Source organism: Calypte anna, chromosome 27 (genome assembly GCF_003957555.1).
Source record: "Calypte anna isolate BGI_N300 chromosome 27, bCalAnn1_v1.p, whole genome shotgun sequence".
Lineage (NCBI taxonomy): Eukaryota > Metazoa > Chordata > Aves > Apodiformes > Trochilidae > Calypte > Calypte anna.
In genome coordinates this window covers 2,250,393-2,274,699 of record NC_044272.1, presented here as the reverse complement: position 1 = coordinate 2,274,699, position 24,307 = coordinate 2,250,393, and the positions used below count along the sequence as shown (strand labels likewise).

The 24,307-nt window shown below is 42.3% G+C and overlaps 1 protein-coding gene across 1 annotated transcript; it reads left to right on the top strand.

The window, feature by feature from the left end:
- The first annotated feature begins 4,362 nt into the window (after positions 1 to 4,362).
- MEOX1 (mesenchyme homeobox 1) lies at positions 4,363 to 8,568 on the top strand. Its single transcript, XM_008505709.1, has 3 exons — positions 4,363 to 4,816; positions 7,619 to 7,791; positions 8,446 to 8,568. The coding sequence occupies exons 1-3, from the start codon at positions 4,363 to 4,365 to the stop codon at positions 8,566 to 8,568; spliced, it is 750 nt and encodes a 249-aa protein (XP_008503931.1).
- The last annotated feature ends 15,739 nt before the right edge of the window (positions 8,569 to 24,307 follow it).

The following is a 24,307-nucleotide window of genomic DNA, read 5'->3' as shown; positions in this document are numbered from 1 at the left end:
GTGTTCATTAATTCAATTTGTAATTATTATTACAAATCCAATTGAGTTTTTCCTATGAGTGAACCCACTAAATCCAGTTAACCCAAGCTTGTTGTTATTTGCCTATAACCTCTATCACACCTCTGATTTGCAATCAAAAGGGCTAAAAAACAAAACAAAAAGGGATCTTCTAAACAAAAACTGTAAAAGCTGACACTGTGTAACACAGTAATTTCCACCTCGTGTTTTTTCTTTTAATATTTCTGCAAATAAAAATAGAAATCTCATTCTTCAGCTTTTGGTTTCTGCTACTCCCCATCTCAAGATAAATTATCATGTAAGTGTCTCTGAACACATCTTTCCTGTACCTGAAGCAGGGCTTTTTTGCTACCATAAAGCCATCAAATGTAATGAATCCCGGAAATGTTGACTTGGTGTTAAGAGAAACATTAGCATTAAATTAGAAATTCTTGTAGTAGTGATGCCAGCTTTCATCTGCACAGCAAGTCAGACACTGATTCTCAGTCAAAGCATCAGATTAGACTGTGGAAGGAAGAAGCCCTTAATCACAGAATGGGCTGGGTTGGAAGGGACCTCAGAGATCATCAAGTCCAACCCTTGATCCACTCCCACTGCAGTTCCCAGCCCATGGCACTCAGTGCCACATCCAGGCTCTTTGGAAATCTCTCCAGACACGGAGAATCCACTACTTCCCTGGGCAGCCCATTCCAATGCCTGATCACCCTCTCCAGAAAGAAATTCTTTCTCATCTCCAACCTAAACCTCCCCTGGCACAACTTGAGACCCTGCCCTCTTGTCTTGCTGAGAGTTGCCTGGGAAAAGAGCCCAACCCCCCCCTGGCTCCAACCTCCTTTCAGGGAGTTGTAGAGAGTGATGAGGTCTCCCCTGCTCAGAAGTTTGACTGTACAGCTCCCACCAACCAGTGAAGGCTACACTAGCACTGTCCTGTCTGATAGGGAATCAGACTGCTAAGATCATAAAGATTCCTCTAAAAATTCTGGGAGAAACTTGAAAGAGTTAAGGAAAGTAAAAAATTTGAGCAGCAGAAGAAGTTGAAGGGTGTAAAACAACTGGATTGATCAACTGGAACCATAGGAGATAGAGAAATAAACAGAAGGGGGAAAAAACAAAGTATTTTAAAATATTGACTTGCTCAGAGTGATGTTATTACGTGTACTTTAACTTGGAGAAGAATAAGCAAAGAGGCTGACAAATGTGAAAATGAACAACTGCTTTTGTAGAAAAGGACAAATAATCATAGAATAACTTCAGTCTATTTGGAACTGTGAAAATTACATATTGTAAGAAAAATGCCAGATTCAATTTGTAAATGATTCACTGCAACAAAGATTAAATAGGTAGCAAATACAATTCTTCAGTCCCTACTTTATCACTGTTAGAGAGTTGTTGCTTAAAGTTTTCTTTCTTTCAAGAAGGAATTCATACTTTCTCATTCTCTACATCTCCTTCCCCAAATTACCTGAAAAACTAATACTGATTTTCTGCTAATACAGGCCTTTTAAACTGGACTAACTTGTTGGATAGCATTACAGCAAAATGCAAGTAAACATTTTCTAATATTTTGTTCAATATATAATGTCTTTTAATAAAACTCTTTAACCACCAGCACACTTTAACTTCCATTGGTAGGAAATACTTTTTCCTTTCCTAGATACACTGTCCCTCTAAACTTTTTACTTTCCTGTTCTTTTATTCATTCAGAATGGCTGAGAAAACTATTAAAATGATTGATAAACCCAAAGAGCCCATCTTTGGGCTTGGCATTTCCTTCCCAACTCTCACTGCTGTGTTAGCCCTCTTCTCCTCTCCTTCACAGGTGCTTCTTTCTGTCCCTGACACATCCGTCTCTAATCCTCCACCCTCCTCTGTGTCTCCTGCATGGATTCAGATTTAGCAAAACTTACAAGTGCCCAACTCACCCCTCCTCCCTCCTGCTTCCTACTTCTCTGTGTTTACCACCTTACTATCCACATCTCCAACGTTTCTGAGAAAATATTTCCTGGGGGAATCATAGAATGAACTGACAGAAAGCCCAAAGGTGAATCCCCCCTTTTGCCTTCAGCTTTAACATGGGAGCAATGGTTACAAAACCTCACCTTCAGCCAGGCCATTTTTTTTCTACCCAACACAGTGCTTGACCAAAGAGCTGTTGACTTTAGGAAGGTTAAAGGTGGCTGCCTCAACTAACAAATGGAACTTAGCAAGACAGGAGGATTGTTGTTCTTTCTTCTTTCAGGAATGAAGTGTCAGGAAGATGTAGAGGTCAAACAGGCCCCTGCTGAGCAGCTGAGTGACAGCACCAGCTGCAGAGGGTGCTGAAGCAATGCAAGACCTGGGGGTTCTCACATTTGGGAAGGGTATGTCATCTCCTTTTCCCACATCTGAAGTTCGAATAATAACCACAAGAGCTCCATGGGGAACACAGGGTCCAAGCAGTTTAACTCAAATGCAAAGTGATGTGCAGGAACTGAGGCACTAAAGCCCTGCAGACAAACCTCTGCTGGGACCTGGGGATGGGAGCTGAAAGCTCCTCCTGGGGGAAGGAGTTACTCTACTAAAGGACAATTCTTCCTTCCCTTTATCTCCCTGAGTATATGACAAGAGAAACAGAGAATGTAAATTAAATACTTTGCAAGGGCAAAAAGTTTTGGACTGATTCACAACTCTGCCAGAGCCTACAACATCTGTGGCATTCATGTATTTATTATAACCTGGCCTTCCAGAGAAAGAGCACTTGGGGTTTTCTCCTGCCAGTGAGCAGGAAATATGTTTTAAAGTTTATCCTCTAGTACAACTCAGGAACATTTAAATATTCAGGAGAATTCTTCCTAGAGAATTATTTAGGTATCAGATACTTAGTATTTTTTGCAAGAAAGTCAAGATCTGTATGACAGAAGAGAATTTGATGTTCTTGGACTAAATTAACTTCATTTCTTGGAAAAGGCCAAACTCTAAGAACCAACAGATATATCAGGATAAGCACCTTTTCCCCCTGATTCCTTGAAATGTTACAATTCTGAATTATACAGAAGCCAAATAAAAGTATCACCTAAGGCCCTGGGAAACGTGAAGGCTCCGTGTCCCATCTGTGCCCATGGGGAAACACAAGAAGTGGCACAAATGGTGGAAGAAAAAGAGGTGCAGGTAACACAGAGCAAGGGCTAGGGAAGGAAGCCTTGGAAATAGTTGCAAGCAGATTATGGAAACACAGAACACATGCACACATAAACTGTCATTAAAAATATGGAGAACAACCCTGAGAGGAGTTGCAGCATCCCCAGCAGAGCAGGATTTGGGGCATTCCCAGCTGCCACACTTCTGTGAAAAAGGCATTGAGAACAGATTCTCTATTAATGTCTTTTCAATTGTGAAGGCTTTAGGGTCTAAGAATCTGCTTTCTGTTAGGAAAAACTATAAAACTTTCAACAAAAGATGAAAACCATGTCTCCCATCAGTATAAAATAGGAGATTTCCTTGCAGGAAGGAGTGGCATATTGAGAATTCCCTGGAAAGCAGAATAGAGATCTGCCACTAGCAGCAAAGTGCAACTCACAGCACACACATGTGCTACAAAGCTAACAAAACAAACAGTCACACAAACCCTCACATTTGTGCATAAGGCAGGTTTAAGACTTTTTTTTAAAACTAGGATTAGACTTTAAATTACATATAATCACTTAAGCCCTCCGTTTTATTCCCCACTTCAGTTCTTGAAATTTGGCATCTGTTGAATTCTTTTAGGGAATCCAAGACATGGGGAATTTTGTTAACAGGGCAGTAAAAAGGACTTCATAGTGTTACAGGGAAACATTAAAGCCTTTTTTGTGTGCTCCTTTTTCCCTTTAAAAAAAAAAATACAGACATTGTTTCTTTAAAAGGCTCCATCTGCAAATCCCATTAGATGTGCATATACAGTTTCCAATGATTAATAGTTGCTTGCTTTGCTTTGGTTGGAGGGACTGAGTGTATGTGTGTTAACCCCTCCCTCCCCTCTCTCACATTTCACTTCACAAACTTGTCACTCTCTCCCCAGCACAGTATTTAAAAAGTGTTTCACTCATGTCCAGTGCTTCACAAGGAAAGAAGCTCCAGGCCTTGGGAAGCAACACAGGGCAATCATCACTGCACAGATTTGGTTACTGTTTTCCAGCTGGGACAATGAAGATGTTTAGAAGAGTTCCCAAAATAAGAAATCTACGACAGCACAAAACCCACAAACAAACTGTTGTTTAAGCAGGAGATTTGTTCTGTAACATTTGGAAGATTTCCCCTCTGCTTCTCTTCTGACTTTAAAGCCTGAGCCAGTCAGGAACAGCAGAGTGTGGACAGGACTGGAAGGAGATGGATCCCAGCAGCAGCTGCATGAGCAGCCCACAGCCTCCTGCCCCACTTTGGGGGTGTCTGCGGAGCACCCACGCAGATGTCACCACCACAGCTCCAGGGCTGTCCCACTTCCCATCTGCACCATTCTCCTTTCCTCAAAAATCAGATTTTGTTTCTTACGCCGATTTCTCCACCTCAGGCCTGGTGACTGCTCCCCAGAGCTTCCCGTGTGAGGAGAGGGTGTTTGTGGAGCAGCAACTTTCCTCTTTCCAACCCTCTGACTGGCATTTTGCAGCAACTGAGGCCAGAAGACACCTAAATCCAGGACTGGCCTTGGGATCTGGGGAATCAGAAGGCAGCAGCCCAAACGCAGCGAGTGCGCCAGGGGCTGTGAATGAAGATGAGGAGGTCCCAGGAAATGCAACAAATGAGTCTGACAAAAAGCCATCCAAAAGGAAAAAGGAAAACTCAGGTAGGTGATGTGAAACCAGGGTTGTGGGATAGTACACGTTAGAGAATGAGAGAATGTGTAAGATGAGTATTTAAGAAGTAAAGCTGATGAGGAAAACGTTATTTTTCGACTGGGAAAGTTTACAGAAGAACAGCACTGAAATTAAATAGCTTCATCTTTAACAACCTTGTTGGTTTTGTTTCATTTCTGCAGATATTGTTTAGGAGCATTTTAGGCTGAGGCATTTTAGTCACTGGCACAACACGTTTGCTGTAACTAAACAGGAATCACATGGCATGTATACACTAGAATGTGGAATTCCAGACTCTGTACCATTTGTCCAAGTGTAAGAGAATGGAAAATAGCAAAGATCCCTTATCTTGAGCTCCCCGAGATAGTTGGAAACATACTGTGATTCTGACACCTTAGGTTGTGGTAACAAGTAAAAGATGCAAAGTCTCCCTTTAGATATTAATTCCATTTGTCCTCACTAAAAATTAAATGGTTTTACCTCAAAAAAGGAGGTACCAAAAGCTTGCCTGTCAGTCCCATGTCCAGCAATGCAGAAAATGTTGACAGTTTTTATTGTGTCATCCTAACTAGCAAAACATTCTTTCTACAGTGCAAGATTCAGTTATTTCATAGTTACATAACCTCTGGTTTACTGCTCTCTCAAATCCAGGTATGTGAAATACACATAAAGTTGTTTTCTCCTAAAGAAGCTGTTAAAAAGTCAGATGTTTACAGGCATTCATTTGAGACAGGATTCATTTACAAATGCTACAATGTGCTTTTCCCCACAGCTTTGCTATACAGTGAGGAATACTTCCCATCATCCCTATTTTATAGGTAGAGAAAAAGGTGATAAAATATTTAATTATTAATTTTTAGGCTCTACAGGTTGGCTACAGTAGAGCCACCTCTAAACCAACTTTCATTTCTTCATTTTGCTGTTTAAAGAACAAGCTTGTGCTTGTGCTCTCCCTCTCTGGCCTGAATCTCTGTTCTCTTCCAATATTAATAGGCTGTCAGGGAACACACAAAATAACCAGTCTGACCTGTCTGAAATCATATGTGTGTTACCATGCACTTGAAGTCTGCAGATCTCCAACAATAGTAATATAATACATAATAGACTTCAGACTGCTTTTTTGGTATGTGAAACAACACAGAATGCTAGAGAGGCAGCAGTAGAAATAAGAATGTTCCAGCAGTGCTCCCTAAACAATATTAGGCCTACAGTGTCCTTGATTAAGAATTCTGGAAAAGTTTTTAATAAAACATGTAGAGCTGATGTGAACTCCTGCTAGCTGCTACCTGTAAGGAAGACTTCTCTAAGCTTGCAATTTCCATTTGCAGTAATGGTTTGAAAGGAGGATGGTAGATTTAGGTTAGATATTAGGAAAAAAATCTTTCCTGTGGGGGTCACGAGACACTGGCCCAGACTGCACCAAAAGGCTGAGGCTGCTCCCTCCCTGGAGTTGTTCAAGGCCACATTGGATGGGGCCTCCAGCAACCTGGTCTACTGGGAGGTATCCCTGCCCCTCCAGGGGGGTTAAGGTCCCTTCCAACTCAATTGGTATAAAATCTGTTATGGCATATAAAGCAGTAAATAAAAACAGAAAGCAGCAGATAACCTGACAAGGACTGAAAAATACTGATCAGGTAAATCCCTGATCATTTTAAAGTTGTCTGGGTGCAGAATGCCATGGATCATGGCATACCATATGCACCCACCATGGGATATTATTCCATGAGGTGCACATGAGGTGCAACTTCTGATTACTTTATCATCAGCTGCCAAATGAACCCACTGTTGATGAGGTCACTTGGCCAATGTTCCTGATAGCTTTCAGAATTTTATGGCCTGTAACAGCAAAATCTATCAGTGTCTTCCTAATTGAATTAAGCCCTTAGAATAAAGAAGCCCTCAAAGTCTTTGGTGTGGGGTTAGATGTTTTGTATTTTGTTTTGGAGGCAGATGGTTTGTATTTGAGGGAAAAACTGCAGCAGGGGCAGTAGTTTGTTGAACAACAAGCACCAAAGTGCATTGATGTGGGCTGTGGATCACCACAAACATCTAACAAGCAGGTGGGATTCCCTGCATGCCTAAGCAGTGTCTGAGCAATACAAGGACACTCTGGTGCTAAAATCCTGTATCTGCACAGTGCAAAGGCCTCATGCCTTCCCCCAGTACACTGTCTACTGGCTGTTCTTAGTAGTTCAACCCAGTGAGGGACAGCAAACTCTACTTCTGAAGATCAGATTCTGATTCAGTTATGTTGGCTGCAAGCAGAAAGCAAAGCTGGCTTCTGTTAATAAACTGCAAATGCTGAACTTGCCCAATTGTCTTGCAGGGAACTGGCTGCATCTTCACATGCCAGAGATCTTCCCCATGCACTCTGAATCACAGAGTTTTCAGGGTTGGAAGGGACCTTTAAGATCACAACACATTACAAACACAATGTGCCAACTCTGCTGCCTATTGCTTCATAGATCATGGAACAGTGATATGTATGTAAGGAATGAAAGTAAAGATGAGGGAAAGGAAACCACTTCAATGCAATGATAATAAGGATTGAGAGCTTCCTCCCTATAGCTGTTTATTCCTGTGCTGCTGCAGTTTTGACAACACACCCCACCCACCTTTAATCCCTTGAACCTCAGACTGACAACACTGCAAACTCACACTGAGCTTTAAGGGGCACAACAAAATGCTTACAAATTTCCCTGAGCACTTTAATTTGTAGTTTGCATCAGACCTCAGCTCTACACATCCTCACCTCATCCTAACTGCAAATTACCCATGTGCTTGCCTCTTAGAAAACCACAACTCAAGCAACAAGGCAGAACCAAGGAGCAAATCCAGGAAGGAGAGGACAGCTTTCACCAAGGAGCAGCTAAGGGAGCTGGAAGCTGAATTTGCTCACCATAACTACCTGACAAGGCTGAGGAGATACGAGATAGCTGTGAACCTGGATCTCACTGAGAGACAAGTACTTCCTGAATCCCTGTCTCCCCACCTGCTTCTTCCTCCCCCACAGCTTCTCCCTAGAGCTAAAAAGCAGATAAGTTACTCAGGGCTGTACTTGTGCAGTGGCACAGAGGTGTTTTAATATAGAGCCTTCACATTCTTTTAGAACACTTTTTGTTAAAAGTGTTTTGTTTTCAAGAGACTTTTTGTTAAAAGTATTTTCATTTTTAGGACACTTTTTGTTAAAAGTGTTTTTGTTTTTAAAACAGGATTTGTTAAAAATTTTTGGAAGTAGTTAATAAGTGTAATAACTGTGTTTATCTAAACTAAAGACACACTTGGGAATATTTGGTCCCTACTGAGCTGTTGTTTACCACCACTCTTTAGTACCTACTGACATGTCAGGACTTCCAGATGGAATATGGTTGTCACCTTAGACTGCAATTACCAGGAAATTATTAGAATTTGATTTGATACATGCATTCTGCCTGAACAGTTTAGAAAAAAAATTGCTCCTGCTTTTGTTAGAGAGATGTATTACTTGAACTTGTAAGTTTCCTTTCACCTTTTTGTCTAGAATTCCACAAAACCTCTGCATATTGATACACACATCTATGGCTAGGTCTGCTTGGACAGCTCAGGTTGAAGCAGTAATTATTTTCTTTTTATCATCCAGGTCAAAGTCTGGTTTCAAAACAGAAGGATGAAGTGGAAACGTGTTAAAGGAGGACAACCAGTGTCCCCACATGAACATGACACAGAAGATGTGGACTCTGCTGCCTCTCCCATCTCTGACTAGTCCTTGCAGCAATGGGAGAAGAGCATGGAGAAAATGGATGTAAAACCATCTGATGATCCTGCTTGCAAAGCTGTAGCCCTGTGACTTTAAAAGCTGTATGATGCTTTAGGTTACAGAAGCAACTAAAGAATGCAGGGGAAAAAAAGTCAAGGGTGGGCATTATTTTTAGTTTTGTCTGACTGACTTAAACTCTCTCTGAAATTGTCTTACTACCACATGTGTCTTCAGAATAAAAGCTAACAAATATTAAGTATAAATCAGGAGTAATGTTGTCTAGGCTCTCTCTCAGAAAACACAGGTCACCAGTCAGCAAGTGGCATGCAACTTGATTCTTCTCCAGCCCTTTTTTCCTGGTCACATTTACTCATTCTTCATTTATACTTGACAAGACACTTTTTCCTTGTTCTTTAAGAGAAATAAATACTTTGATACCCACTCATTTTTCTTGCAAGATGAGCAACTGTACAGCTAGGCAGTAAGATCACAAAATAAAAATTTGAGACAAAAACTACATGCAAAGAACTCTGCTTACCAGTTTCAGAAGAGATGGCTTGCACATTGACAGCCCAAGAGGAGATGTGCCTTGCTGATGGCAGCAACTTGCAGAGGAAGATTTCTTCCAAGCTCACTGTAAATCCTGAAGTTAAATTGCAAACTTCCAATTTAATTTTTTTTTCAAAGCAGTCATTGCCAAATGTCACAGCAGGTAGAGCAGAGATTAAGCCCTCAACTCAAAAGCTATAGTTTACTTTTTCAACAGTTTTATCTATTGCTAAAGGAAACTTAAGAAATATAAAGTCAGACAAGGTGTTTTCCACTTCAAGCCAAACCCAGTGGGTGGAACAGAGATGGGAGAATCTGTCATTAATAAAACAAATCATGGTGGCAAGCAATGCCACCCCTGAAGAGCCCACCTATTTCTCTGAAAAAAAGAAAAAAGAAAAAAAAGTGCACTTTGTTACCCTAAGCTTAAATGAATGCTGCATTTAATGCAAATTAATTAATAAATAATCAGATAAAAAAATTAAGAGTATGCATGTCCTCTGAGCTAGATCTTCCCTATGATAAGGAAACACTACTCTCAGTTTCCTCCCAGGAGGTTTGTGTGTGAATGGTGTAAGCCTGATTAGAGATCTTGCAGACAGAAGTTGCAGACAGATCCCAGTTACTCAACAGCAATAAACTGAGCACTGTAACAGAGCAGTTTTATTTAGCTGGGTTACAAACATGAAGTTAACAATAGGCCTAAACCATGACAGTTTAATAACCTCACTATTCAGTGACATAAAACTAGTTGGCTAAAAAAAATGCCTACACACAAGTGAGAAGCTACAATTTACTGTAACTTTAAGAGCAGAAAATGTCTGTGGCTCTGGTTAAACCTCAGTGCCTTCTGATGAAGCTGCTGACTAAACTCACTAAGTTTAGCTCCTGGCAAACACTGTTTTAATAACAGTTTAATATTTAAATTTAATATCATTAATAATATTTTAATTTAATAACAACTATTTTAATGAAGAACTCTGATGCTAACTCAGAACTCTGATGCTAACTTCATCTCCAGGCACATAAAGCACCATGGGGAGGAGTTCTTTGTTACTGATTTCTTTGTAAGCTCTTGAGCCAATGACACCCTGTACATCACCTCACTGTCTGCTCTCCCCACTGCAGTGAGGGAGTTTGCAAGCTGCAGGAGCAGCTTATTTTGTGATGAAAACTTTTGGGCTCTTGGCTACCAACACACAGCAACATCAGGTCCTCCCAGAGAAAGGAGACTAATAAATCTTGCCTTTCAAGGAAGCTGTCATCAGTAGTATATTGCATCCTAATTCATTGGGAAGCTAAGTCAATGTGATCTAAGCCTGTACCCATAACTACAGCTACTAAAGAGTTCTTGCTTTGGTTTTTGATAGATAAGGTACGAGTCACCTGTGAGATCATTTCATGCTGCAGCAGTTTCCGCACAAAACCATCTGCTTGTTCTAAGACTTCAGTGTTTTCTGAAGGAACATTTCACTCCTGACAATAAAGCATCTGACCCCTGAACCTCTGGTGCCAAGAATCTTCCAGGCAAATTCTGTCATCTGGGAGCAAAATCTCTGCCCTGCAATTCTTTTTGTGCAGAAATACACTGCAGTCTTTATTCTCCTCTCAGAAGGGAAATAAGCTACCTGGAGATGCTTGGCAATGCTTCCCATGCCTGCTTCTTCATAAATAATCTAAGCACACAATCACCCACACCCAGAATGGGAAAGCTCTGGCAGGTCTTCCACAGGACACACATGGAAGATTTTCTTCCCAATGCAAAGAGCCCACAGGGAATGGGGATGTCTGTACAGACCCAAAAAAGCTGTGGGCTGTATCCATGCAACCTCTTCTAAGGATTTCCAATGTCAACCCCCCCCCAACTCCTCCAGCTAAATCAGCTCAGCAGAGATGAGGATAGCAGCAGTGGTATGATTTTAGAAGAGGATGCTACACCATGAATACCTGATGTAGTTTTCAAGCTGTTGTCTAAGCTGTCAGGGAATTTCCTACCACTTTGTCATGTCAATAGAATCACAGAATGGTTTGGGTTGGAATGGAACTTAAAGACCACTCCTGCCATGAAAGCTGAGACACCTCCCACTAGATCAGGGCCATCCAACCTGACTGAATAATTCCAGGGAAGAGGCATCCCACACTGCTGCTGCTGCTGCAAATCTCCAGCTCCCTGAGAAGGAGCCTTTCTCTTTCAGGATTACAAGCTGGTGAAAGGCCTAAGGAATGGATACTTGCTCAAACCTTCACTTTTCACTGAGGCTGGTAATAAAAGGTGTCCAATAAAAACACAGCACTTCCTTTTTCATAAGGTATTACTTCAGTGAGTACGACTGTATTTCATTATGGAGACAGCAAAGGAAGAAATTAGAAGCAACAGCTCTGTTTCCCTTCAAACACTTTTTAAACTGTGACATATCCTTGAAACTGTTCTGTTAAAGCACCTCCTTGTGCTTTACCCTGAGAGCAGAAGAGGCAAAGATTGTGGAGGGAAGACCTGTGCACCCAAAGAAACTCAGAAAAAGCTGTGACACCTTCTACATCTCCAAGAGACTTTATTGCAAGGTTGAGAATTCTCAGCCTAAGTGATAAACACATGAAAATATGCTACAGCCACCTATGGTCATGCATTGAAAAGGCAGAAGCAACCTACAGGAAGCTACCACTCTCAGATTAGTTGTGCAAATTTAGGAGATAATGTAGATGTCCCAGATAGCACCTTTAGATATCCCATATAGTTCAGAATATCCTATATTTTATTGTCAAATCCCATGTTCCCTATGAAAGCAATTGCAATACTGCCTCTTCCATACCTGGGAATAATCCACATCTTTCCTAGTCCTAGCTGAGAGAAGCTGGGATCTTAAACTAATAATAAACAGATGATGCAGCAGTTCTGACAAGAGATATGATATAGCTACTGAGTGTTGTCTGTAGAGATGATCTGTGCAAGTGGAAACAGAAAGGGAAGAATCTTGAGCATGTGTTGAGTCTGTATCCTGACATTTGTAAGTCCAGCTGTGTCATGCAAGTATTGCCCTGCCACTCCCTGGCTGGTGTTGCCTTCCTATTAATTATGAAAGCAATCCCCAGCTTCTTTTAGAGTTAGAATTCCCTCTCCCTTTCCAGCTCTTAAGGCCTCTGAGTCTAGGGGAGCAACACCAATCTCTGTTGAGATGCTGCTCTGCTGCAAAACCAAGTCTCTGTCTATGGAAAGCAGAAGAAAAACCTAGCCTGCCAGTTTTGGATTGTCACTGGATACACCTTGTGATGTGGCTGGAAAAGCCTGATGTTTTCCTAAGGAGTGCAAAGGTTAAGGGACACCAGATGGCAAAGAAATGTATTTCTGTGGAAGCTGCAGAAGTGTGACATCAGGCTAGGAATCTGGGGAAGAATGATCAGAAGCTTCTCAGTATTTTACCCAGAAAAAGAACCAGGAAAGTCCTACAGCCTCTTAAAGGTCTCTAGAGCTGCCACAATCTGGTGGAGCATCACGTTTTACAGAACATTGGTCTCAGGGCAGCTTGATAATTTGCATGTGTAAAAGACACTGTGGAGACATCCAGAGCCCTCACTTAGGGCATTTTGCAAACTGCTGAGCTCACACACAGCCCTTTTAGCTTTAAAAAAACAGTAGAAATAATGTGCTGGTGTTGAACACTAACTAGATTGTAAGTAATTATCTAGAGTGAGGCATTATTACCCACTGAAAAGCAGTGGACTTGGGAGGTGGCCAGAGCCACTTTATCTCCTTATCTCATCCTTCTATTGTCACCCAAACCAGAGTTCTTCCCCCCTTAGCCAAGAACCTTTCAAGAGTCTTTTACATCCCAGTCATTGGTAAAAGACTCTTTTTCCCATCCCCAGATGAAAGAGAGCTCAGGGCACAGGGATCTCAGGCTGCTCTGTGCCTGGCTCAAGGGATGATGCAGGAAAGGAGGCTGCACCTGAGAGTTACTGACTGGCACTGCTGGTTTCTCCACCAGATCTTCTCCATCCCTGTCACAAGCTGAGACTCCTTCAAGTCCCCACATGGACAATCCTCCTGACTGGGGGGGGAGGGCACGGTGTGACTAAGGAACCAAACCTTTAGGTTCTGCCTGGAAAACAAAAGAGCCATTTTAGGAAACAGTTCACAGACCCAGACTTTGACTGGGTCATATTCTACATGAGCAAAACTTACAGATCATCCTTCCAGTAGATCTCCTATGCAGGGAGACAAGCACCCACAATGGATCAGGGCAGCTTGAAGAACAGACACACTATTTTTCAATTATTCCACTTTCTTACCTCACCTATAGCAGTGCTCATATTAAGTTTCATCAGCCACTATCATATTTCAGTAATTCCCTTCCCTTATGGAAAGTGTACAGCCCCTTCAAGAAACATTATATGTCTGTGTGAGTGACTGGACCCAGTACTGGACCCGTGCAACACTTCTGGGCAGACAGACAGACAGGAAATCCATTTTCTTCCAGTGATTACAGTAGAAGGGCTTCTGTCTGACTGGAACTTGCCTGCTGTGCCTGTAAAGTAATCCCAGCATCAAGCTGTTGCCTTTCAGGTGGTATTTCTGAGTTATGATGGAGCACTTTTCACTGCAGTACCAGGTATGGGCAGGTGCCTGCAGAGCCCTGCAGATTCTTTTCCCTACTCTCCCTCTACACAATGCCACACTGGTTTACTTTCTACATGAAGGAAGGATTTTCATCTAGGAACAGACTTTTCTACCACTATTCCCTCCTTCTATACTGTAATTGCTGATTTTATTTTGAAAGCAGCTTTGACATAAGGGTAAACAGCCAGTTGTCTGGAAGCCCCTCTGGGAACAGACTGCAAAGAGATAATGGGAGTGAGTAACAGACAGGATGGTGACTTCATACCATGAAGGTTTGAGTCATGTTTCTCTTTCCTTTTTAGAGAAGAAAACATTTTTCAAACCTCCCTCAATCCTACAGTGGGTCCCTGGCTTTGGAGCAGGAAACAGAATTAGCATTTATGCTTTCTTAACAGCCTTTAATTTTGAATTCAGTGAAAGATAGCAATGCCCCACACTCATTCCCCATGATAATCTGTCACCCAGAATCCCACATGCAGAGTTATTTCCCATGCTTGGGAATTACCAGGTGAACATTAGCCCAGCAATTGTACAGTGGAGCTGATGATGGGAGAGACAGCAGAGAAAGAACTGCTTCCTCCTTCTCAGTACTCACCACAAATATCCTTACAATTTCATGCTTTCAACATAAAAGTGCATCTCTCCCTTGTTTTATTTGCAGAAGAGAACATGGACACAACTGAGCTGGGCTTTACATGACCCAACGTAAATGTTTGGGGCACTGCTGTCTGCACTGAAGACACCTTCACACTCAGGTTCCATTCTGATTCTGTTTAAGATCCTGAAAATGCTCCAAGTCCTTTGCACACTGCAGGCAGGAAGTCTGTAACACACAGACTGAGAAAACATTTCCAACCATGTAAACATTAGAAAAGTAAGGATGGCAAAAGTCTTTCTACTGCAATAATTAAATTCTTCTTGAGCTTTTGCAAGATTGCCTAGAGAGTAAACCTTCCAATTCCACCAGAATTGTTCATAAAGTCCAGCAAAGCCAAAAGGGAAACAAACTCAGTGGAAAGCATTCTGAGTTATTTACCTTGAGATAATAGCTAAAATCAGAGCCTTTCAGTGTTGAGCTCAGAGCAGGCCTTGTCTCAAAGGCATTTTGTCACTTGAAATAGGTAAGCATTAAGAAGAAAGAAAAAAAATAGTGCTTTCCTTCTCTAACTGTGAACTGGGGACTTCTCCAAATGCTGGAAGAACACCAGTAAGGGAAGGAAGATGTCTGGAGGCCTTGTCTGATAGATAACAACACCACCATTCCTGTTCTGGGGTTATTCTAAGGAATAACTCTACTCATCCTGGAGAGATCAGAGTCTGGCTCACACCATCTCATTAATGATTATACATAATGATTCTGTTGCATTGTTATTGGTAAAAAAACATAGTGAAAATAATGAAATAAGAGTCCTTTGCATTTTTCCTTTTCAAATCCAAGGTATACATTTCAGGCTCTGAAATGATGGATTCAGCCCCTTTCCACAGATTTTCCTGGATTTCATTGAGCTCAAAATGTTCTTACTCAACAGAACAATTAAATATTCTAAATGGTGCTCTAGTAGTTCAGCAGAATCTCTAAAAGCTGAGAGATCTATCAATTGTCACCTCTCCAACATTTCTAAGAAATGCCAGGCTCTTCCATAAGCCCCAGGCAACCTTTGCAGAAAGAAAGTTCAAATTTTGGGACTGCTGAGCTCATGATGCATTTGATTGGGCCACAGGTGTCAAATATTGCCAAATTTCCTGTGTGACCAAAATGTAAAGCTTACCTGTATCCTTAGGAAAAGCCCTCAGCTATGCTACCAAGTATCCTGTGGCTCCTATTGGGAAAGCAATAGGAAGATATGAGCTGTTCTCTCTCCTTCGTACTTCCTGCAACATAACTGGTGCAGAGAGTCCCCTGTGACTTTCCCAGTGGTGTCTGCTTCAATGTCTCACTGACACAAAATGACCTAATTTGTTATGGCTGGTAAGAACTGAGAGAAATGAAATCCAGGGTCTGTAGTTAATTGGGGTCAGGTTGAGATGACTTAGGATCTAAGGAATGTACTCACTTTTAACACTATGGTAAGACAAGCAGTATCAACTGGGCTCAGCAGCCCTTGGAATCAAACAGAAATTGGGATTTTCCAGAAAAAGGCAGCATGGGAGGGAGAAGGCAGAAAAGTGAGCAAATGAGGCTGTGTTTGATCTACAGAGCCAAGCACCTTCTCTTCCCACACTGTCAATCAGTTAACATTCAAGAGCTAATTTATTGTGATTCAGGAGAGATGTTGCAGGAGCTGTTCTGTATGGAGACAATTTAATCTGTCTGGAATCTGACAGGAAAAAAGAAGCTTGGCAATTTTAGAGGGAGGTGGGATTTATCCTAGTTACAGTGTCCCTGTGTTCCTTCAGCCAGCTCCTGTTAGCAAGGGAGGCTCACTGCAAAATCATGTCAGCTGGTTTTTTCATCACTCAAGAACCTTGAGCTTGACCCCAAGTCAGAAAGCTGTGCAGGGTAACCCATGACCCTGAACAGCAGGAGCCTTCAGCAGGTTTCCCAGTGCCTTTTGCTGAGCATCTTAAACCAACAGCTCTCTTTGGGGGTTTTAAAAAAGGATTACAGAAGAGTTGCTCCATTTCAAGTCACTTTAAGACACTTAAGAAATTGGGTACAATGTGAAACAAAACAAAAAAATACCTCTGATGTTTTCTGCCCTCGCTACAAGGCACCTTCTCCATTCTTGCTAACTTTGCATCCTGTTCTTAATTACACAAGATGCAGCCACTCATGTGCCCAGAAAAACCCAGAGTCTGGGTTTTTCTGAAAAAGTGACTGAACAGAAACCCTGGGCACACCCCTCTTTCACTACAAAGTGCAGAGAAGCACCTTGAATTAGACAAGAACAGCACCAGGACAGGAGTCACAGGAAAATACTGCTCAGAAAGCCTTACCTGAAAGCAAGTACCACAGCTGAACTCTTGTTTTGAAACTCATGTTATTCAAGAAAAAACCCAGAAAATTAAGCTAATTTTTTCCAGCATGTTTGCATTTGTCTATGCTACCAGTTCCCTAGATATGAGCTAGAAAGATTTAATCAATGCAGAAATCCTTTTATGGGAAAATTGGGTCCAAAGAGACTATTATTTTTTTAAAGCAGAGAAATCACCACTATCAAAACAGCCAGAGGAAGGGAAGGAGCAATAAGAAAATTACTGCAAGCCCAGTAGTGGTGACTACACTGACTTCTCCATAGGATCCTGTGCTGCTCACTGATCCCAATATCCCTGACACATACTGGCACCTGCTGGCTAAATAGAGAGTGCATTAACCCTTTATTTTCCTGCACCCTTCCCATGCTGTTCCCCAGGGGTCTGAGCCCAAGCATGCAAAGCTTCTTAGGAAAATGAAATATCACTATAACGGGTGCAAAGTCCTGCAGAGATGACTGAGAATGCAGACAGCAGCCTACATGGAATCATCTCTGCTGTATCTCAGAGAATTCATCTAAAGGTATATGCTGAAAGAGCAGAGTCATCATCTGCCCCCCAGGAGAAGCCCAGAACACTCCAGTTCTAGCACAGGGAAAGCTTAAAATGTGACTTTTTTCCTATAGATCTGACTCATTCTCTTCTGCAAGATTGTTAGTGGATGCAGAGTGTGGCAATACCTACATTTGGCAGTGCTCTTTCCACCTGCAGGTGAACTCCTAACCAAGCAGACCACAATTATATGGAGTATTTATTCAGCTGTGCCTCTTTTGTGGATCCTGGGGAAAAGACATGTTCTGGCCTCATTAATCACTACATTCTTTGCTGGAGTAAACAAGAGGAGCCACAGGGGGTTGTCTTTGCTCAGGAGGTTTTTGCAATGCATAGGGTTTGCTGAGACACCTTCACTAAAAGAGCATTAATTTCCTTCACTGGAAGGAGGAAAAGCTGAGCTGGGGTGACTACAGATACAGGGAGCCCTTTGAACCATTTCTGACCAATGGTTCAAACAACTCCTTTCTGTCCCCCCCAACAGACCAAGCATCTTCACTGCAATACCCTGCGCTGTGGCCAAGGTGAGAGGTGCTTCCTGCCATCCAGACATGAAAAAAGGTGGAACAGATCTTCCCTGATCCTGTGTCAGGGAGCAAGGTCACGCTCAGAAGCTGCAAGAGCTTCTGGGATCCAGGAGCTTGGACACAGATGGTATTGTTTCCTGCTCCAAACCGTTTATTGTCCTCCATAAGGCACAAAACAATGGCCCTTTCTGCAACCCAGAGGCAAGGACAGCATGGCATCTTGTTTTTCTGGATCCAGGCATGCTACAGCTTTATTATTCAGACAACTGGGGGTTACACAATTCAGGAGAGCATCATTACACCTCTGAACCTCAGCTGCTGCCTGGACTGACTGAGATGTCAGCACTGAAGTGTTTTGGGCCACTACATCTCTGAGAGACAAACGGGGCAAACTGACTCACCATTCCACCATTCTCAACCCCACTTTAGTTGGAGTTCTCTTCAAGCCAAAGAAATATTCTTCCTTCATCCAATCCGTGAAAGGATTAAACACCAAGGGAGAAGCAGCTCCAAGGAGAGCACAGATCTTGACCAGTGGCATCTCAGTGTCTTTTACCATTACTTCCAGTGGAGTTAGACAGCAATTTTCCTAGTTTCCCCATATCAATATACTCACACTCTGAAAAAGACTCTATTTACTCCTTCAATACCAAGAGTGGACTATTCTGTGAGGCACACTTATGGCTTGTATTGATTTTAAAATTAATTCCATCTAAAATTCATATTATATTTGTATGTCTTTAGGTTTTCAGTATGCCATATACCATGCCATGTGTCACACAGCAGCCTGAACACTGATCCATAAGGGGCTCCATTCAGAAAATGTGCTGCACTATAAATGGATGACTCACTTCTTCCCCTCACTAAGCATCAAATTTTTTTCTGGCAAACACCAGAACTAAACAATTTATAAAGAAAACAAGGTAAAAATCTGATAAAGAAGGATCTTCTTTCAGACTTGCAGGATCTGGAGTTTTAACATAATGGTTACTACAGAAAAATCTCAGCTTCTGCAGCTCTGTCACCTTCCAGTCCCAAAACATCTTCTTTAGAAAATAAGTTCTCAATTTGTAATTCTACAGCTCTTACTGCTTCTAAAAAGGGTGTGCAGAGGTGACACGTGCTTTTCACCCAGTCTCCTGTTGTTTAAAAGCTTTTTTTCTCTTCCCAGTCTCCTTTCTGCTTACATGTAATAAAAAAGTCAGAGGCAGCAAGTGAAGAGAAAAGCAAAAGGGCTCAGTGTCCCAGAGGGAAACTGCCTCTATTACTTCCAATACATTTAAAGCTGAAAATGTGAAAACAGATTTGACTGATACTTTTGATTCCACTTCACTTCTTTATTGTGATTCATGTGCAAGAATAGAGTCTGTATTGACTGATCAAGACCTAGCTCTGGATAAGTAAATACCAAACTTATCTTGCATCACTGAATTTCCCCTCATTTTTATGTAATGGATAAAAATGGCAGCAGGTGATCTAGTACTTTGAAAACTATTTTACAAGTTAACTGAGCCAAATTAAGCCCAGCAGAATCTGAAATGTTGGATTTTCAAAGGTTAGATTTTTCAAGAATGTTAATAGCTTTAAGATGCTTTTCCCAGTTTTCTTGTAATTATGTTCCCATACCTGTTGGAACCCTGTTCACTTTCTGACATAACAGAGCAATTTCCTGAGCAGAGGCAGTAGCAAGGCAGACTCTGCTTTTTGTCTTCTACTTTCAACAATCAATCAATCCTGTCTAGAGCAAGAAAACAGAGCTGCTTTTGGAACAGAAGACAACTCTTATGTTAAATGGAGGGATCTGTGTTCTTTTCAACTTCTTTTGTTGAGTGGGTTGTTTTGAATTTGGGTCCCAGAAAACTCTTTCCTTCAAAATGCACTTTTGGGTGCAGCAGATTAATCTTCTGTAGGCTCAAGATGTCATCCTGATTATGAGGCTTCTGTCTGACTTCTTTAATACAGAAAAACCAAGTGATAATTGTAGGCATACTTTAACTGACTGTTTGAGGGGGGAGAAATTAGTTCAAAATCCTGCAAGTTGAGTCTGACATGAGACCAGTGATCAGCATTATCACCACCCCCACTGTTGAGCACTCTGCAATTCCTGAACTTCTCAAAGGAGTCTGAAATCCTGAGTGATTGTCCTGGTATTTTTGCTGCATCTTTTCCCACCTGATGGGCATCCCATTGTCAATGGGCAAGTACCAAAGCTGGAGTTGGGCTGTCTGCAGTGTCCTCTACTGGACTACAGCAAGACGTGTGGCCCTTTGTTTGCATGACAGCATTTGGAGGGTTAAAAGTCTGCTGTGAGTTTTGTGGCTTCTTTCCAAAAGGTTTCAGTTAACACCAAAGGTCTCCTTACAGCTCACTCATTTTTATAGATTTTTCCCATTGACTTCTCACTTTATAGACTATCATTTCCTTTTCTGCAGGGGAGCTATTTTCTGGGTCACTGATCCAACCAACTTAAAAGGGATTTCATTGATTAGGTTTTATTGGCAGTTACTTCAACCATAATGAGATAAGTTGCTAGTACTTGCTAACACTTAAGTGTCTTACTCTGGTACCCTGGCTCTGTACTACAAGTAAAATCTGTGTTCCTCTCTCCTGCCTTGATTGAGTGCTTGGTAATTACTGCACCTTCTTTACCTCCTCATTACTACAGTTGCTTATGTCCTTCATTTCATTCCAGAAAGTCAGATGCACAGCTAAGTGTTGCTGAGAAACCCCCACAACTTGTTTCATGCAGCATCTTCTTCCAGTAGTTTCTCTGTGTTTATCTCTGGCCATCCCTGCAGTCACACAAATATCCCCCAACTGAAGCCAGGGTAACAAGGACAGATGAAGTCAGGAGATCACCACCTTCAAGACAAAACTGACTGTTTTGGGGAACATTTTTTTTTAATGTAATAATGAAAACTGATGAGTAGAGCAAAGAAAGGGAAATAGCAGAGACTGCAGACCTGACTACACTGGGGTCTCCTTCAATAATCAAGCCAGACATTTCTTCAAATGCCTTAGAAAAGAGGTACAGCTCTCTTTTGACTCCTGAGCAATGCAAGCACCATGCTCTAAGCTCTTCCAAGCTTTTCTCAGTATCTTATTTCTTCATGTTGCTCAACTTTTGCTGTTCTTTTCCAGCCTTCCAGATTTTTCCCCAAATCCATAGCACTTTGCAGAGTGATGGTCTGTGCATATCTTTCACCTGTGTATGCCTTTCAGAGCATTTTAGTGGTAACATGTAGGTAACATTTAGGGAGAAGTTGCTATGATTCCAGCAATTAGAGCATGAAGATGCCAAAGTCTATTATAAGAAAGCAACTTCTATTATTATAATTATCATAACCATTTTAACAGCATCATTTAACCCAATCCTTTCCCCTTCCTGGTCAGCTTCAGTACTTTGCAAGCACTGAGCAATCTGCATCTCCAGTGGCCATGAGGTACACAAATACTTCTCACCCCTCTGCAGAGGAGGAACTGAGACACAGAAGCTAAATTAACCCAAATCCAGACAGGGGTGGAGTTGGAAGCAGGACTCCTCCCTCTCAGTCCCCCGGCCCAGCCTGAGATGGTGAGTTGCCTATGGGCACACAAGCTCCTGATCTGCCCCGGAGGATGCAATCTATGACCCAACACTGGTTTAGTTTTTTGTTTCCAAGCTCCATGAAAGGCCACAAGCAGTCACAGCAAAGGTATGATCCGTACTAAAAAAATGAAACAATGTGTAGTACTGCCTGTGCATTGAGTAAACTCTGAGTAGCAGCAAGCACAGAGTTATCTTCAAAGACTTTTAAGAAACTGAATCTTTAGAGCAACAGTACAAGTGATTTGCAAGTTGCTACATCTATCTTAATTTATTTTCCTGTAACACAACTGCTTTCCTGGCCAGAAACTACACACTTCTCTTTGTGCTAAACAAAGTGTAATGGGCTTATGGGAAAGGATATCATTTTCTTCCAGCTTCTTTCACAAAACATCTGACTAACAGCCCAGGAGGGTTTGCAGATTCATGAGCACTCTCAGAAAGGAACAGGATGCTGGCAGCAGGGCTGGTACAAAGCTGCACAGCTCCAAAGCTGCCAGTGCTGATAGAGCAGCCTCTGTGTGTCTCCCATTTTGGGGATCCAATTCTGAAGCACTTTGGTTCTCCACACATCAGGAGGGGAGCTGAGTGACATCTCGCAGCACCAGGCCTTGGAAGCTGCAGAGAATTATAGGAAATTTCTCTATGCTTCCCATCTCTTCACAGGATACAGGGAAAAGGAACTGAAGGTAGCAGATTGTTGCTAACTCCCATATCCCTGGGAGGAATGTCCCTCTCCCCACACTTTATCTACACACATCCTGAGCTGAGATTTCTCACAACTGCCCTACTACATTATAGCAATATGGCAATCAATTAAGTGCTCACTCTTGTCACAATAAAGAAGCCACCCAGCCTTATATAACTCTTTTTAATAGTTTTCTTACATTATAACATTTTGCTAAACTTACTCTGCCATAACTTACATCCTTTCATTTCTCAAAGTGCTAATAATTTAATTGCTTCCTTCCTGCAGACAAAGTGCCTGAGCTGTCTTCTCTCATACAGATCATTATAAAAATTAGCTGGCATGAATACCTAAAAGGGGCATTATATTCACAAGTCCTTATAGAAAACTGCTTTCTCCAGAGTGTGTGTTGTGTCTCAGGTGCTAAAAAACCTACCCAGCCACTTCCTTGCACACTGGGACTCAGTTCATGATAGAAAGTCACATGGAGATGAAAGACATTACAAGACCTCATCACCATGTTGCAGTTGTTTGAGGGTGGCTACAAAGAAATGACAAGGAAAGAAAAGGATTAATGGGTGCAAGTTTTCCCTGATGAGATTCCAATCGGATAAAACAGGGAATTTTTTCCACAAGGAGAACAACCAGCCACCAGGAGAATCTCCCCAGGGAAGCAGTGGATTCCCCAACACTTTAAAGACACTTTTAAGACTCAGCTGGGTAAGGTGCTGAACCATCTTGTCTAGACCAGACTTTTAGCAAGAAAGGTTGGGCCAGCTGATCCCTGATGATTCACTTCCAACCTGGTATTCCAGGATTCTGTAAAACATCCTTCTCGGAAGTTGGATGCATTATTTCTTTTACTCACAAAGCTAATTTTAAATGCTGCTGTTTGCAAAATAAATCAAGTACAGATTGCAGGGGATACAGCTGAAAGTCAGGACTGGGATTTTTCAAACCAGTACAATAGATGGGAACAGTTACATCATGGAGGAGGACACAGGAGGGGAAGGATGATTAGACACAAAACTCAGTTGGTAGCTAAAAAAGAGGAGAAAAAACCCAGAAAATAAACAGCTCAGCAGGGATTAAAACATTGGAGTAAACCTATTGCAAATATCTTACAAGCAAGAATCAGTTCCCTCCTGGTGTGTATATAATTTCTGAACTCTTCACACCCTACACTTGAAGAAAAAAATAACAGAATGCAATTAACCACTCAGTTGCTGAGTCAGCAAAGAGAAATTCCAGAACCAGATACCCACATCTGATTAATCAGACTTTGAAAACACAGATTTGTACAACATACACGAGGAGAGGAGAAAATACCAAGCAAGCAAGCTATGTAATTTTTTTTAATCATTATTTTATCATTAGCATTAATTATTGCCTGGATACTGAGATGCAGAAGCAGCCTTGTTGAGAATATTTTGGTAGCCAGAGCTTGAATTATGTTAATTACAGATGCATGAGTGAGATATCCTAATCTTGAGAGTAAGATGTGATGGATCTCACTTGAGAGTGAGGATGAGAGTGATAATCCTAATCTTGTGGAGACTTAAAGATCTTCCCCAAAACAGAACTGAGCATACCTGAGGACTTGTTTTACTGTGTCTGCAGTGTGCGTGGGAACGGGGAGGCCTGGTCGTGTGCCACACGGGGTGGGACTCTAAAAGTACAGGCTAAGCAAACTTCTGCCATGCAGAGCAGGCACAGCTGGAGCGCCTTTGCAGCCTCTCATGAATGAACTTCGGGAGGTTATTTTTATGAATGGGAGCTCCGTACTTGAATGAGTATCAAAGAACTGCGATCTGATTGGCCATGAAGGCTAAAGCTACGCCCACTTTTCACTGGGTGGGGGACAGAAAAGAGCTGGGATTGGCGGGCGTGTTTCAACACCGGGCTTCATTCACAAACTCAATGAAACAAAGGAGCAGGCGAGCTGAGCCCGTGAAGGAGGCGCCGCGCCAATGGGAACCGCCGAGCCCGGGGCGGACTGAGGGTGCGGGCGGGGCAGGGCGGGCGGTTCGGGGCTCCGCGTGGGCCGCGACCACGGCCCGGCCGGAGGCCGCTGTCCCGGGGCGGCGGGGTCTCAACCCGCCTCGTATCCCAAGTTTTGGCAGTTGCGGCGCGATCGCCGCCCCTACGGAGGGTGGGAGTGCGGGAAGCCGTGCGGGGATCCCGCCGCGGCCGCTGCCTTCGGCAGGCGTCGGCCGACCCGACCCGGCCCGGCCCACCGGAGCCCCTCCGCACCC

Bases quoted from the DNA above. Each gene is read 5' to 3' on its own strand.
- MEOX1 (XM_008505709.1), top strand. From the start codon at position 4,363: ATGGATCCCAGCAGCAGCTGCATGAGCAGCCCACAGCCTCCTGCCCCA. The intron at 4,817-7,618 runs GTAGGTGATGTG...CTTGCCTCTTAG, and splicing joins AAGGAAAAAGGAAAACTCAG to AAAACCACAACTCAAGCAAC. The intron at 7,792-8,445 runs GTACTTCCTGAA...TTTATCATCCAG, and splicing joins TGGATCTCACTGAGAGACAA to GTCAAAGTCTGGTTTCAAAA.